This window comes from Macaca nemestrina, chromosome 6, assembly GCF_043159975.1.
Source record: "Macaca nemestrina isolate mMacNem1 chromosome 6, mMacNem.hap1, whole genome shotgun sequence".
Classification (NCBI taxonomy): Eukaryota; Metazoa; Chordata; class Mammalia; order Primates; family Cercopithecidae; genus Macaca; species Macaca nemestrina.
The window spans coordinates 46,469,550-46,485,524 of NC_092130.1; the positions used below are offsets into that span (position 1 = coordinate 46,469,550).

General features: G+C 41.3%; 1 protein-coding gene across 1 annotated transcript; it reads left to right on the plus strand.

The window, feature by feature from the left end:
- The first annotated feature begins 7 nt into the window (after positions 1-7).
- Positions 8-13,929, plus strand: C6H5orf15 (chromosome 6 C5orf15 homolog). The gene is made up of 3 exons (XM_011716591.2): positions 8-188; positions 9,457-9,983; positions 12,444-13,929. Exons 1-3 carry the CDS (start codon positions 50-52, stop codon positions 12,573-12,575), a joined length of 798 nt encoding a protein of 265 aa, XP_011714893.1. The 5' UTR covers positions 8-49; the 3' UTR covers positions 12,576-13,929.
- The last annotated feature ends 2,046 nt before the right edge of the window (positions 13,930-15,975 follow it).

A 15,975-nucleotide genomic window follows, 5' to 3' on the forward strand; every position in this document is an offset into this window, starting at 1 on the left:
GTCATGGCGTAAAGCCTAGCAACAGCGCAGGCTCCCAGCCGAGTCCGTTATGGCCGCTGTCGTCCTGAAGAGGATGAGGGGGTCAGAACAAGCGAAACTGCTGCCCGGGTCGGCCATCCAAGCCCTTGCGGGGTTGGCGCGGCCGCTGGTCTTGGCGCTCCTGCTTGTGTCCGCTGCTCTATCCAGTGGTAAAGGGGGCGCGGCGGCCGTGCGGGCTTAGCAAGGCTGGGAGGGCTCGGGGGCAGTCCAGGAGACAGGCTGGGCCAGGGAAAGGGCACTTCCGAGTGTCAGGAGCAGTGTCTGGTTGGGGCAGGGTCTCCGCGGGCCTGAGAAAGGAGAGTATGGTGTCTGAAGGGGTCCAAGGTGGTAGGGTCTCCAAAGGGCCTGAGCAGTGGGGTCCCTGAGAGATGCAGGGACCCTGGGAGCAGGGAGCAGGATGTGTAGATGGGCGGGAAGGGAGGAGTGGTGTTGGCGCCTAGAGATCGTTGAAGAATGGGCTGCCACAAGGAATGGCAGTGGTGGGGTCTCCAAAATTTCTTGGATCGGAAAGTTAGGAGACTCTAGAAGAGAGAGTAGTGACAGGAGCTGAGGAGATGGCCGGGTCTGGGGATGTGGTGTCTGGAAAGGGTCCTGAGATTGGGGGACTCGGGAATCTTGCAGGACCAAGGAAAGGTGGGGATTTTCCAGAATGGGAGAGGTCAGTGGTAAAGACCGAGGCGGGCAGGGGCAGTAATCCAGTGACTGAACTGAGCCAATGGAATATTTCCGAGAGGGAAAGTGAAAGGGAAAGAGCTGTCTTCGGGTACTGGTGCATATTTGAGGCCTGGGAGGTTCTGGTGTTTGATAAAGATTCAGAGTACTGGGCCGTTGGGCCTCTGAAGGCCTGGGAGGTGGAGAGGAGTTTGGGGACAAGGGAGATCATGATTCCTCTTCCCTGTGTTCTGGGTTAACCAGGATAACCCTGCCTCATTTTATTGAATCTGTAGGATTTGATTGATAAAAATTTTCATTTCTTGCAAATGTTGTATGGCGAAATCAAGAGATTGAAGGCTTTTATTGAGAAATTAGGAAATCTGTAAACCAGTGTCTGATACTTGGTGGGAAAAATCCACTAATAAGAACTTGTAAGGATTAAACGGTATTTTGTTTAGTAGTTCCATTTTTGTTTCAGGCCAAGACACAATCCTGCGTTTCTCCCTAAAAGCTGAATTTTCAGCTGCAAAACAGTATGACCTGGTATAGTGTTTTCTTTCTTGCCACAGGACCTGTCCAGCCCTACATTCCTCTGCTACAGTACTGTGGGTACATACCTATGTTTCCTCAGCAACATTTCAGTGTTGCTAACTGGACACCCTCTCAGAAGTCTTTGCAGTCTCTGAGGAAGGACTGCTGTCCATTTCCCAAGGCCCTTTCATCATTAGTGAAATGTAATGAGGATTTCCCTGGTTGATGCAGATGTTTCCATTCCTAAAGAACTTAAGTAGCTTAATTGTTTTGGCCATTTAATCATCTAAGAAAAATAAAACACAGACGTTTATATTTCCTGCTGGAATGCTTAAGGGGTATATATCTGGCAACTGTAGTTTCAGAAACAGCTTTTTTCCCCTAAGAGGTGGTTGAAAATTGGGCAAGCAGTGAGGCAGAATGGGGAGTGTTAAGTGTCCTTTAGTCTTTGCTTTTATTTGTTAGAGACCTATAAATATTGTTCTAACTATACTGAGTCATTTTAGAGAATCTTTATCTTTTAAATTAAGTCTTTACATATACCAGTTTAAAATGTCATAAATTCAAATGATTCTGTCCTGGAAAGAACCTAAATGAAAACGAACATACATGGTTTTAATAAGCGAGCAGCTCCACTGCACTAGTGTAGCTTGGGATATAAGTATTTTTTGTAAATATACCTTATAATTTCAAAGTAGTCATTCCTATAGTAAGAAAATTAGTCTAGAATGTGTTGAGTTCCAAATTTCAAGTGACTTTACAAAAGTAGATTGTAAACTACATTAGATTTATTTAAGTTTGTTCTATATTAGGTTTTAAAAAATGTCAGTGCTTGGTTATATGCTTGTCAGTCTGTAAGAATTTTTGTTTTATGTTTTTGTTTTGATAAAGTCTGAAAAATTAACATAAGCAGTTCAGCTCACTGGGTGATTAACTCTTGGTCATGCCATTTCAAAAATGCCTGCTTCTCTACATTTGCCATTATATTGTCCCCAGATGATCACCTAAACTTAATGTATAATGCATTTCATTTTTAAGGCGTTGTTTCTCAAACCATTGTGTGAATGAGTTCTTGGGGGTCCTCTACATTCTTAAGTTTAATAAATGCTGATATAGTTTTATTTTAGGGCAGTTTTTAAAAACGGACCAGTGGAAGGGGAGAATGAAATTTAGAAAGGTGTTTTTTTTTGAGTCTGTTGCCAGGCTGGAGTGCAGTGGCACAATCTCGGCTCATTGCAACCTCCACTTCCCGGGTTCAAGTGATTCTCCTGCCTCAGCCTCCTGAGTAGCTGGGACTACAGGTGTATGCCACACCTGGCTAGTTTTGTATTTTTAGTAGAGACGGGGTTTCATCATGTTAGCCAGGATGGTCTCCATCTCCTGACCTCGTGATCTGCCCGCTTTGGCCTCCCATAGTGCTGGGATTACAGGCCTGAGCCACCGTGCCTGGCCTTTTTTGTTTGTTTGAGACATGGTTTTGCTCTGTTGCCGAGGCTGGAGTGCAGTGGCACAAACTTGGCCCACTGCAACCTCTGCTTCCTGGGCTCAAGCAGTGCTCCCACTTCAGCCCCCTGAATAGCTGGGACCACAGGTGCTTGCCACCGTGCCCAGCTAATTTTTGTATTTTTGTAGAGATAGGGTTTTGCCATGTTGGCCGGGATGGTCTTGAACTCCTGAGCTTAAGCGATCCGCCTGCCTCGGCCTCCCAAAGTGCTGGGGTTACAGGTGTGAGCCACCGTGTCCGGCCTAAGCTGTATTTTTAAAACGTCAAACTTCAACTATCAATTAGGAAAGGGAAGATTTAGAAGTCTTATTTATATGCTTGTAGAAGGTCAACAGTTAAATCCATAAAGTCAGAGTTGTACCTTTGTTCTGAATACTCTTTATATCTGACTTAATCAACTTCTCTGATGTGAAGGAGAGGAGTTCGAGGAAGTTAAACAATGAATAGGGTGATATTGGAGGTATCCTTAGAAGAATGAGTGGCGTTTTGCTGGGAACCATGGGATGGCCTCTTGAGGGAGTGCAGTAGGTGCATAGATACTATGTGGGATGTGGTGTGGGATTTGTGGTAAGATTTATGGTGAGAGTTGAGTCAAGAGCATATTTAATAAATATTGAGTGTCTGCTATCTATTAAGTAGGTAATGGGGATAGAACTGTTAGGGAGATTAGTAAGATAATGAGAGTGAGGTAATGGGGGCCAGATCATGTAGGATCTTGAAGGCTATTATGAAAACTTTCCCTTTTGAGAGAAATGGATGGCCCTGGAGGGTCTTAAGTACAGGAGTAACATTTGGTTTTTACAGAATGACTCTGGCTGCTGTGTTGAGTATAGACAGTAGAGGTTAGGGTGGAAGCAGGCAGATTAATTAGGAGGCTATTGTAATAATCCATGTGAGATAACGGTTACTTGGACCAGGCAGGAGCAGTGGAGGGTGAAAAGCCCTTAAATGCTGCATTTGTTAGAATAACAGATTGGATGTGGGATGTTAAAAAAATGACAACTCCAAGGTTTTTAGTTTTAGTAACTAGAAAGATGTAGTTGCCATTAATCGAGATGGAGACTAGGTAGAACAAGTCTTTTTTTGTTTTTTGAGTGGGTCATAGGAATTTATTTAAACTTTTTATTTTGAGATAATTATAGATTCACTTGCAGTTGTAAGAAATAATATAGAGATCCTGCATATCCCCTACCCAGTTTTCCTAATAGTAACATCTTTCAAAACAATAGTGCAATATCACGACCAGGATATTAACGTTGGTACAGTCAAAATACGGGGCATTACCATCACCATAAGGGTATCTCAGATTGCCCTTACAAAGCCACCCCACTTTCCTCCTACCTCACCCTTCCTGAACTCCTGGCAACCACAAATTATCCATTTGTATAAGTTGGTAATTTTGAGAATCTTACATAAATGGAATCATACAGTCTGTAACTTTTGGGATTGACTCTTTTCACTCAGCATAATTCTCTGAAGATCCACCTAGGTTGTTGCATGTGTCAATAGTTTGTTCCTTTTAAAATTTAAATTTAATTTTTAAAATTTTTATTGTTATTATTATTATTTGACACAGAGTCTTGCTCTGTCGCCCAGGCTGGAGTGCAGTAGCGCTATCTCGGCTCACTGCAACCTCTGCCTCTTGGATTCAAGCAGTTCTCCTGTCTCAGCCTCCTGAGTAGCTGGGATTATAGGTGCACACCACCACACCCGGCTAATTTTTGTATTTTTAGTAGAGACGAGGTTTCACCATGTTGGCCAGGCTAGTCTCGAACTCCTGACCTTGTGATCCACCCACCTCAGCCTCCCAAAGTGCCCAGATTACAGGTGTGAGCCACTGGTCCTGGTCGTTTGTTCCTTTACATTGCTGAGTAATATTCTATGGTATAGATAGACTACACTGTTTATTTATCTGTTGAAGGATGCCTGATTGTTTACAGTTTTTGGCTATTAAGAATAAAGCTGCTATAAATGTGTTTGTGCCACTGCACTTCGGCCTGGTTGACAAAGTGAGACCCTGTCTCAAAAAAATAATAAAGGCCGGGCACGGTGGCTCAAGCCTGTAATCCCAGCACTTTGGGAGGCCGAGGCGGGTGGATCACGAGGTCAGGAGATTGAGACCATCCTGGCTAACACGGTGAAACCCTGTCTCTACTAAAAAAATACAAAAAAACTAGCCGGGCGAGGTGGCAGGCGCCTGTAGTCCCAGCTACTCGGGAGGCTGAGGCAGGAGAACGGCGTAAACCCGGGAGGCAGAGCTTGCAGTGAGCCGGGATCCGGCCACTGCACTCCAGCCTGGGCGATAGAGCGAGACTCCGTTTCAAAAAATAAAATAAAATAAAATAAAATAAAATAAAATAAAATAAACTTTCTATGGATATCATATAGTTGAGTCTGCCAATCTCTGTTTTTTAACTGATGTATTTAGGTCATTTATATTTAATGCACTGTGGATATGTTAGGGATGAAGTCTGCCATTTTATTTTTTGTCTTTAACGAGGGATATATGAAATAAAAAGAAAAACCCAAGGAAGTCACCACCATGTTGTTTCACATATCCTGAGGTCTCTAATGGTTCTACCCAGTTCTTTCCAACTTTCAGAGTGTTCTTGTGTTATTTTATACATAATGTCCAGAGCTTTTCGTTGTTATTAGTGGGAGAAATAAGGAAGAGTGTGTTTGTCTTCCTGAAAGCCAGCCAGAATTCATTTTGAACATATTAATGTCAATGTCAAACATCCAAGAGGCGATGTCAAGTAGGTGGTTGGATTTATGAGTCTAGAATTCTGGTAGTTCTTGGAAGTTCTTTTAATTTTTCTCAGAAAAGTTAGGAATTGATGTCATCAGTTGAAAATGAGGGTAACAGAGAAGACATTTGAAGTTTGTGGATAGAGGAAAATGTGACTGGTGTCCTAAGAGACTAGAAGGGTAAGTGGACTAGGAAAATATAATTGCCAGCAATTTTAATTGCCAACAACTTTAAACGTATACCTGAATCTTTGGTGTTGAATTGAAAATGAAATGAAAACAGTGGCATGGTTGTATATTTTTTCCAGCCATGTTCAGCTGTTGGGTGCAGATGTGAGTATTCAGAGAGTTTGATTTATTAATAAATAGGGATGAGTGTAGTCTCACCAAGTGAATGGGTCAAAGTGGACAAAGGGGAAGGGAATTGACGATGGATGTAAGAGAGTGATTATAAAGCAATTATAATAGCTGACACAGAATTGAATCTGAATAAAGAGATAAGAGAGTGTATTGGGCAAGGTTTGGTGGTGACCGTAAAGGAATGAAGATCAGAGGGTTGGAGGTGTTGATGGATTGAGAATACCAGGAATGAACTGGAAGGATAGGAGGTCATGTCAGCAAGTAGAATTCAAGAAATTGAGATTATGGAAGAGTTGTGATAATAGATAATGACTCTGGGAGTGAGTGGCTGAGGTAAAGAGGAGGGTTAGGTCATGAGAAGAGAGGAGGTCAAAGATTTTGAAATCAAGGCAGGAGTACTTTTCTTAGATAGAGTGAATTCTAGAGCCAGGAGCTAAAGATCATTAAGAATTAGGGGCCATGACCTTGGAGTTGGTGGATGAAAGTAAGTTAGTGGATGATAGCTTAAGATAAGAGAATCAAAGCTGGAGGCATTTAGGGAGGAGAATAGGAGAATAGTCTGAAAAGGGCAATGAGGAGGAGAGCTGTGCCTCCTCGAGACTCAGTGGTACAAGGATGTGGGAGAAAAAACAGCTATTACTTAAACGGGCTGAAGGGAAAATGTGTCCTTAAGGGAGAGTCAGGTTTCAGTAATAACAAGAAAGTGAAGGGTGAAAGAAGGGATTTGCTGATGACTGTGAATTCTGTACTGCGTGGTGGAAATTTCTTTATAATCATTCCTCTCCTAGCAGCGTGTGTCCTTTAAAGGTGCTCACCCGTAGCAAAACTGTTCTTTTAAAAGTTTAGTTAGTTGGCTCTCAGTTATTTCAGTTTTAAATTTTATTTTAAAACATGTTTTTTGTACTTTGGCAGGAAAATTAAATGTATCAGAAAATAATAATTCATAAATTCCTGAATTATAACTAAGTTGAAGTGATAAATGCAAAAATTATTTTCAGAAATTCCTGTTAGTAGTTTTCTGAGTAATGTACTCAGTTGTAGGTCCTGTTTATTTCTCTTTTCTTCAGTAAAAAATTTCAAGGAACTCAATTATTGAAAATGTTTTAAGAGTTTTACTGTAATCCCAGCACTTTGGGAGGCCAAGGGGGGAGGATTTCTTGAGCCCTGGAATTCAAGACCAGCCTGGGCAACATGGCGAGATTCTGTCTCAAAAAAAAAAAAAAAGAAAAAAATTGCATGTAACATTGGACAAATATATGAAAAATAAAAAAAGCTGGGCAGGGTGGCATGTACCTGTGGTCCCAGCTACATGGGGGGCTTGAACCCAGGAGGTCGAGGCTACAGTGAGCTATGTTTGTGCTGCTGCATTTCAGTCTGGGCAACAAAGTGAGACCCTGTCAAAAAAAAAAAAAAAGGGGGGGAGGGGAAGAGTTTTACTAATTTATTGGGGTTTTTTTTGTTTGTTTGTTTGTTTTGTTTTGTTTTTTTGAGACGGAGTTTTGCTCTGTCACCCAGGCTGGAGTGCAGTGGCGCTGTCTGGGCTGACTGCAAGCTCCGCCTCCCGGGGTCACGCCATTCTCCTGCCTCAACCTCTGGAGTAGCTGGGACTACAGGCGCCCACCACCACGCCCGGCTAATTTTTTGTATTTTTAAGTAGAGACAGGGTTTCACCATGTTAGCCAGGAATGGTCTTGATCTCCTGACCTCGTGATCCTCCCACCTTGAACTCCTAAAGTGTTAGGATTACAGGCGTGAGCCACCGCGCCTGGCCGGTTTTTTTTTTTTTTTTTTTTTTTTTTTGCTGTTGTTGTTTACTAACTTACTACATTATTTTTCTGAGATCCTCTGTTCATTACAACTGACACCAGCTATTTCTTTTTTTTCTACACAAAATAGATGTCAACTGTGATACACAAACCACAGTGTATTCACATGAAGAAAGGGTTGTCTGTTGGATCGTTAACTTGTGTGAATGCACATGTTTGTGAAAGCACTAGAATGACTTGGTTTAATCTTACACCTATAAAATATTTTAGTTTAATGTGATAGACTTTAAAATATTGTCTGAGGCCGAGGACGGTGGCTCACACTTGTAATCCCAGCACTTTGGGAGGCCGAGGCGGGCGGATCACGAGGTCAGGAGATCGAGACCAGCCTGGCCAACACTGTAAAACCCCGTCTCCACAAAAAATACAAAAAATTAGCCGGGCATGGTGTCGGGCGTGTGTAGTCCTAGCTACTCGGGAGGCTGAGACAGGAGAATGGCGTGAACCCGGGAGGCGGAGCTTGCAGTGAGCCGAGTTTGGGCCGCTGCACTCCAGCCTGGGCGACAGAGCAACACTCTGTCTCAAAACAAACAAACAAAGAAACAAATATATATATAGTCTGAATATGTTTAGATCTCACATGACAGAGGTTTTTTTTTTTTTTCTTTGTTTTTTCTTTTTTTTTTTTTTTTCAGTGTAGTAGAGATTCTTGAAGTTCTTCAACAGATACTACCTTAGATTATAAATTAGAGACAGGGATTCCTCTGTTGAATCTTCCTCTGTTGACTCTTCCTCTGTTGACTCTTCTTGATAGAATAATAATAAGAATTCTTCTTACGTAAAGAATTTTACTTTTAGTAAACTGTGCTGAGTAGGTAGCAGCACAGGGAAATAAGAATGTGTGTGTATTTGGTGACATTTCCCATACCTACATGCCTTCCCCCATCTTTAAAATAGTCTAGTTGTCCCTTAGCTCTCAGGGATTATAGGTGTGAGCCACTGTGCCTGGCTAAAAACATAATGGATTCATGGTTTACAATTTTTGGTTCAGAAATAATATTGTGATGAGCATTTCTGTGCTGTTACCGGTTTGCTGGGTTACATGAGGCACAAGAGACATCTATAGGACAAGATACATCACATTGAGTGTGAGGGTACATGTTGGCACTGAATAGTCCCAGAGCTGAATAGTTAAGCCTTTTAAAATACTTAAAGGAGAAGCATCCAGGTTCGGATGCTTCTCCTTTAGAAGTTTTTTCTTCTTTGTAAAGATCCTTCTTTTTTTTTTTTTTTTTTTTTTTTAAATTTAGGAGAGGGAGTCCTCTAGTTCAAGTATCACTTAGAATTACTGTCTACAGCTTGCTTTTAGCTTCCTCTGAATTTGTTATATTGTGTTGAAAGTATTTAGGTCCAAACTCCATATCTTTTCTTGGACCTACTTGAGTGAGAATCAGCCACTTACTGTTCTGTTCTAGGGATCAGGTAGAGTCTGGGCAAGATAACTGAAGTCCACACCCTTTATGAAATGAAAACAGAGGGGATGGGCGATGTATGTGGACTTTACCACCGTGACCTAAAGTCAGACCTTTTTCTTTTCTTTTGGTGGCAGGCTGTATAATGCAGTAGGTCTTTTATGCTGCTTAAGTTGTTAGTATCTAGCAAAGCAGTTATCTGAAGAATTACTGACTAAGAAGAAATGTAACTGATTGCTGGCTATTGAGACTTAATAACTAGTTTTCGAGAAAGTTATAGGAATTTAGCAGAGAGAAATGCTTAGTGTAAAATTTGGGTAAATATGCTTTTAGCTTGGTGGAGATAAAGTTGGAGATTTCAGTTTAATATTCTTTGTTTCAGTTGTATCACGGACTGATTCGCCGAGCCCAACTGTACTCAACTCAGATATTTCTACCCCAAATATGAATGCTTTAACACATGAAAACCAAACCAAACCTTCTCTTTCCCAAATCAGTACCACCCTCCCTCCCACAACGAGTACCGAGAAAAGTGGAGGAGCATCTGTGGCCCCTCATCCCTCGCCTACTACCCTGTCTCAAGAGGAAGCTGATAACAATGAAGATCCTAGTATAGAGGAGGAGGATCTTCTCATGCTGAACAGTTCTCCATCCACAGCCAAAGACACTCTAGACAATGGCGATTACGGAGAACCAGACTATGACTGGACCATGGGCCCCAGGGACGACGACGAGTCTGATGACACCTTGGAAGAAAACAGGGGTTACATGGAAATTGAACAGTCAGTGAAATCTTTTAAGATGCCATCCTCAAATATAGAAGAGGAAGACAGCCATTTCTTTTTTCATCTTATTATTTTTGCTTTTTGCATTGCTGTTGTTTACATTACATATCACAACAAAAGGAAGGTAAGTTTGGGATTTTTTTTAGCCCTTTATTTCAGTCATAATGCTTTTGATGATTCACGGTTCTTTCTTTTTTTTTGCAAGAAAAAGTGTAGTGGGTTTCACTCTGTACCCAAGCTGGAGTACAGTAGCACAATCACAGCTCACTGGAGCCTCCACCTGCTAGGCTTAAGTAATTCTCTTGCCTCAGCCTCTCGAGTAGGTGGGACTACAGATGCACACTACCACACCCGACTAATTTTTAAAAATTATTAAATTAAATTTTTAAAAATTATTATTATTTGTAGAGACGAGGTCTTGCTATGTTGCCCAGGCTGGTCTTGAACTCCCAGGCTCAAGCAATCCTCCTGCCTTGGCCTCCCAAAGTGTTGGGATTATAGACATGAGCCACCATGCCCAGCCCTCTTTCCTTTTTTTTAGTGAAGTTTAAATTCATAGTAAAATATTGAGATGTCTAATCAGCATGTAAATCTGTTGTGTATTTTAACACACTGCAGACAGAATGCTTGAATGTATGTACTTCTAAAAAAGGAAATAGTCCTATTTCTTAATGAGCAATACTAAAGCCCAGTGATTTTTTTTTTAAGGGTTTATGTCTTAATTTGGCATCATTACTTCAGTAGGAATACTTGTGGAGAAAGTGTTAATACTTGTCTTTTAATTTATTAATACTGAACTTAATGATCTTTTAATTTTTTTTTCTGGTTATAAAGTGTTACATGTTTATTTTAGGGAATTGAGAAAACAAGAGTTTAGAAAAGAAAATTTAAACTACTTCTCAGCATTATTAACATTTTGGTGTATTTCTGGTCTATAAATGTTCACATAATTTATACATATAGGTGTATGTTATAATTTTTAATGAATATTATCTCACAGTGTTTTTTTTTTTTTTTTTTTTTGGAGACAGAGTCTCACTTTGTCTCCCGGGCTGGAGTGCAGTGGTGCGATCTTGGCTCACTGCAACCTCCACCTCCCAGGTTCACCCAGGTTCAAGCAATTTTCGTGCCTCAGCCTCTTGAGTAACTGGGACTACAGGCGTGGGCCACTACGCCTGGCTAATTTTTGTATTTTCAGTAGAGACGGGATTTTGCCGTGTTGGCCAGGCTGGTCTCGAACTCCTGGCCTCAAGTGATCCACCCACTCCAGCCTCCCAAAGTGCTGGGATTATAGGCGGGAGCCACCGCACCCCGCCTATCTCATAGAGTTTTATGTCTTGAATTTTACCTGACCAATCATGAGCATTTTCCATATCCTTAATATTCTTTAAAAACATTATTATTATTATTTTTTGAGACAGGATCTTGCTATGTTGTTCACGCTGGTGAACTCCTGGCCTCAAATAATCCTCCCACTTCAGCCTCCCAAGTAGTTGGGATTATAGGCGTGAGCCACTGTGCCTGGCTAAAAACATAATGGATTCATGGTTTACAATTTTTGGTTCAGAAATAATATTGTGACGAGCATTTCTGTGCTGTTACCGGTTTGCTGGGTTACATGAGGCACAGAGATACCTTTAGGACAGGATACATCACATTGAGTGTGAGGGTACATGTCGGCACTGAACAGTCCCAGAGCTGAATAGTTAAGCCTTTTAAAATACTTAAAGGGAGATTAAACACACAATTCCTTTTTTAATACTTACTGGTCAGGAAGTTTCAGTTCTTGACTTTATTGTAACTTGCTTTGTAACCCTGAAAGCCACCTTCCCCTTCGGGGCCCCGATTTCCTTACCTGACAAATAGTGAAACTGGACCTGATAATTTCAAAATGCCTTCCAGCTTTGAGAATTGGTGAATCTAATAATAGTTCACAAAAAAGCAAACCAACCAACTGTTCTGGTTATTTGTATTTAGTGATATATTGCTAGCTTTGTAAGTGTTTATGGGTAGACAGAACCTTGAGTGCTGCTGATATTATATCCCACTGTTTAGTGTTTGGCCATCTCTATTATGAACATCTAAGGGATTTGTTAAACAAGTAGATTCCTGGGCTCTTCCTGTGTATATTGAAATTCGAGAAGCACTGTTTAGCCTTGTTTACAAGATGGAAAGCAAAATAGCTTTTTTTTTTTTTTTTTTTTTTTTTTTTGAGACAGGGTCTTGCTTTGTCACCCAGGCTGGAGTGCTGTGGTGCTGTCACGGCTTACTGTGATCTCTGCCTCCTGGGCTTAAGAGATCCTCCCACCTTAGCCTCCTGAGTAGCTGGGACTACAGACAAGCGCCTCCATGCCTGGATAGTTTTATATTTTTTGTAGAGATGGGGTTTCACCATATTACCCAGGCCGGTCTTGAACTCCTGAGCTCAAGTGATTTGCCTGCCTCGGCCTAAAATAGGTTTTTTTTGTTGTTGATATTTTGTGTTTTATATTTAGAAACCTAGAAGAGAGATATTTCACTTGTAAAAATGTTTACCATATTCTCTGTTTTCTCTTTTGCCTATTTAATTACTTTTGTTTTCCAGATATTTCTTCTGGTTCAAAGCAGGAAATGGCGTGATGGCCTTTGTTCCAAAACAGTGGAATACCATCGCCTAGATCAGAATGTTAATGAGGCAATGCCTTCTTTGAAGATTACCAATGATTATATTTTCTAAAGCACTGTGATTTGAATTTGCTTATTATGTAATTTTATTTGCTTGACTTTTTATATGACATTGTGCAGATGTTTGCCATAGGCAATTGGTACTTAAATGAGAGGTGGGTCTCTCTTTTGCCTTGGTGCTTTGGAAATTAAATGTCACAAACGAGTATATAATTTTTTATCTGTACTTTTAGAGCTGCATTTAATCAGGTGTCCAAAATGTGAGTTAAGCATTATCTTATATTTACACTGTTAGTTTTTATTGTTTTAGATTTATTACGCTTCTTTTGGAAGGATTAGTGATGCTACTTTCAAAAGATCCCAAACTTGTAACTAAGTTCTAACATATCTGTTACTGCTGACTCACATTCATTCTCTGCCATTCAAATACTATTTTTTATCCACACATTTTTTTGTGTTCCCAAACTGTAATGTACAAGGACATGTGTGATAATGCTTTGGATTTGAGTAGTATTTTTTTTTCTTCCAAGAAAACTGCTTTGGATATTTTTAGATAATTTAAACATAATTTAGGATAACGATATTGCTCAATCTGACCACAATTTTAGGTAAAACATTAAATGTGTCAAGAAATCTTGGCAACAGAGACTCTGCAGCTTGCAGTGGACATAGATAAAATGTTACAGAGATACTATTTTTTTGGTTGGAATTACTATATTAAATTTAGAAGTAGAAACTGGTAAAATGTTAAATACATGTACAATTACTTTTAGTTAGCAATTGATTATAGCATGGGTTCCTCCAAGGTTTCAAGCAATGGGCAGAGTTTAAAGTTGTATCAGATTTGTTTACTTCGTTTATTATTTTACAGTGAATTTGAATAAATCTTATGGGCCATTATCACTTAAATAATACTGTATGTAGGTCTTTCAAATTAAAATTATACCTGAATGAAATTGTTTGTATACATAAAGGATATTTGTGTACAATGACCTTTTTTCCCCCCACACTTGTTTTCTTTTCTTTGTTTTTTTATGGCAACTGGAAATTATTTACTATATTTCATTTATGTTTGTCTTTCTATCATAAAGAATTGATCAGTATGTAAATATGTGATTTGAACCATGGTTAACTTACAAGTGTTAACTACAGCTTTTTAGAAAACATAGCCCTAAGATATGTTAAGCAGGGCCCGGGGGAGCCAGTGGGCTTGCGCTTTCTGTAGAGCTGGAAGAAGGCCTTCCATCCCGCCTCTTGGGCGGAGAGTGTACTTTCCTAATAAGGAAGGGAAGCACAATGGAAACACCCCTGAACCATTTTATTGCAGTAATTTTTTTCATATCTGAAACTATTATTTAATATTTTGAATAAGATTTTAAAAAATAAATGGCAAAGATATAAATCTATGATTTCATGAGTGTGTTTCATTTCAGTGATGACATTTAGGTGGTGACAGGGGAGTAGTGTATGTCTGGGAGCAATCTAACCTGACTCACTTGCAGGTATCCCTCTCAATTCTGCCTCTGTGAATTCCACTTACATTTGTAAATTCTTCTTTAGGTCCAACTTACTAGGTACTGAAGTTTATTGGAAACTGTAGCAAAGTAGGATGGCAAAGAAAAGCAAAGTGGCTAAATCAGTGTGCTCTTTCTAGCATCCTGGGGTCCCTATCTGGGATGGAAGGCTCCCCAAGTGTGGAGGCTCATCCCCCTTAATGGATCAGGGATTCTGGGGTACTTACTTCCTGGTGGTCCGGACACCTAGGTCACAGTGCTGCAATTAAGTAGCCTCAGACTTTTGGAGCATCAGATCATACATTGATTAAAAATGCCGCTGGAGTCTCACGGAGGCACTTGAGCACTGGGCACTAGTGCTAGGGACTAGGCACCCAGGGGCCATGGTTGAGCCTCACAACACTCATGCCGCCTCCTCCTGTGTGGTGTTATCTGCTCCCTTCTCCCAGACTCACTTTCTGGACAGATCAGAAGCTCTGCACCCGATTTTGGTACTAATGGTATAATGGATTACGTTTTAGCTCCCGTTTCTGTGTCTTAGCTGAAAAGGAATGTGTTGGAACTTGTGGGGCAGACAGAAACAGACATTTAGAATTTGGGCAGCCAGGCAGGCATGTTGTATTAGTCTGTTCTCACATTGCTATAGAAATACCTGGGACTGGATAATTTATAAAGAAAAGTTTAATTGGCTCACAGTTTTGCAGGCTGTGGAGGGAGCATGATGCTGGCATCTGCTCAGCTTCTGGGGAGGCTTCAGGAAGCTTACCATCATTGTGAAAGACAAAAGGGGAGCAGTTGTCTCATACAACAGGAGCAGGAGCAAGAGCAAGAGAGAGTAAGGGGGAATGTACTACACAGTTGGTTTTTTTTTTTTTTTTTGAGACGGAGTTTCGCTCTGTCACCAAGGCTGTAATGCAGTGATGCAGTCTTGGCTCATTGCAACCTCCACCTCCTGAGTTCAAGTGATTCTCCTGACTCAACCTCCCACGTAGCTGGGACTACAGGCACCTGCCACCACTCCCAGCTAATTTTTTTTTTTTTTTTTTTTTTTTTTTTTTTTTTTTGAGACGGAGTCTTGCTCTGTAGCCCGGGCTGGAGTGCAGTGGCCGGATCTCAGCTCACTGCAAGCTCCGCCTCCCGGGTTTACGCCATTCTCCTGCCTCAGCCTCCGGAGTAGCTGGGACTACAGGCGCCCGCCACCTCGCCCGGCTAGTTTTTTGTTGTATTTTTAGTAGAGACGGGGTTTCACTGTGTTAGCCAGCATGGTCTCGATCTCCTGACCTCGTGATCCGCCCGTCTCGGCCTCCCAAAGTGCTGGGATTACAGGCTTGAGCCACCGCGCCCGGCCTAATTTTTTTATTTTTTATTTTTTTAGTAGAGATGGGGTTTTACCATGTTGGCCAGGCTGGTCTTGAACTCCTAACCTCAAGTGATCCACCCGCCTCGGCCTCCCAAAGTGTTGGGATTACAGGCGTGAGCCACTGTGCCTGGCCTTACTATATACTTTTAAATCACCAGCTCTCATGAGAACTCACTATCCTGAGAACAGCACCAAGGGAGATGGTGTTAAGCCATGAGAAAACCACCCCCATGATCCAGTTATCTCCCACCAGGCCACACCTCCAACACTGGGGACTACAATTCGACATGAGGTTTGGGCAGGACACGGGTCTAAACCATACCACATGCCTTGACTGGGCTTCCTTGATTTTATTTATTATTTATTTATTTATTTATTTATTTATTTTTGAGACGGAGTCTTGCTCTGTCACCCAGGCTGGAGTGCAGTGGCCGGATCTCAGCTCACTGCAAGCTCCGCCTCCCGGGTTTACGCCATTCTCCTGCCTCAGCCTCCCGAGTAGCTGGGACTACAGGCGCCCGCCACCGCGCCCGGCTAGTTTTTTGTATTTTTTAGTAGAGACGGGGTTTCACCGTGTT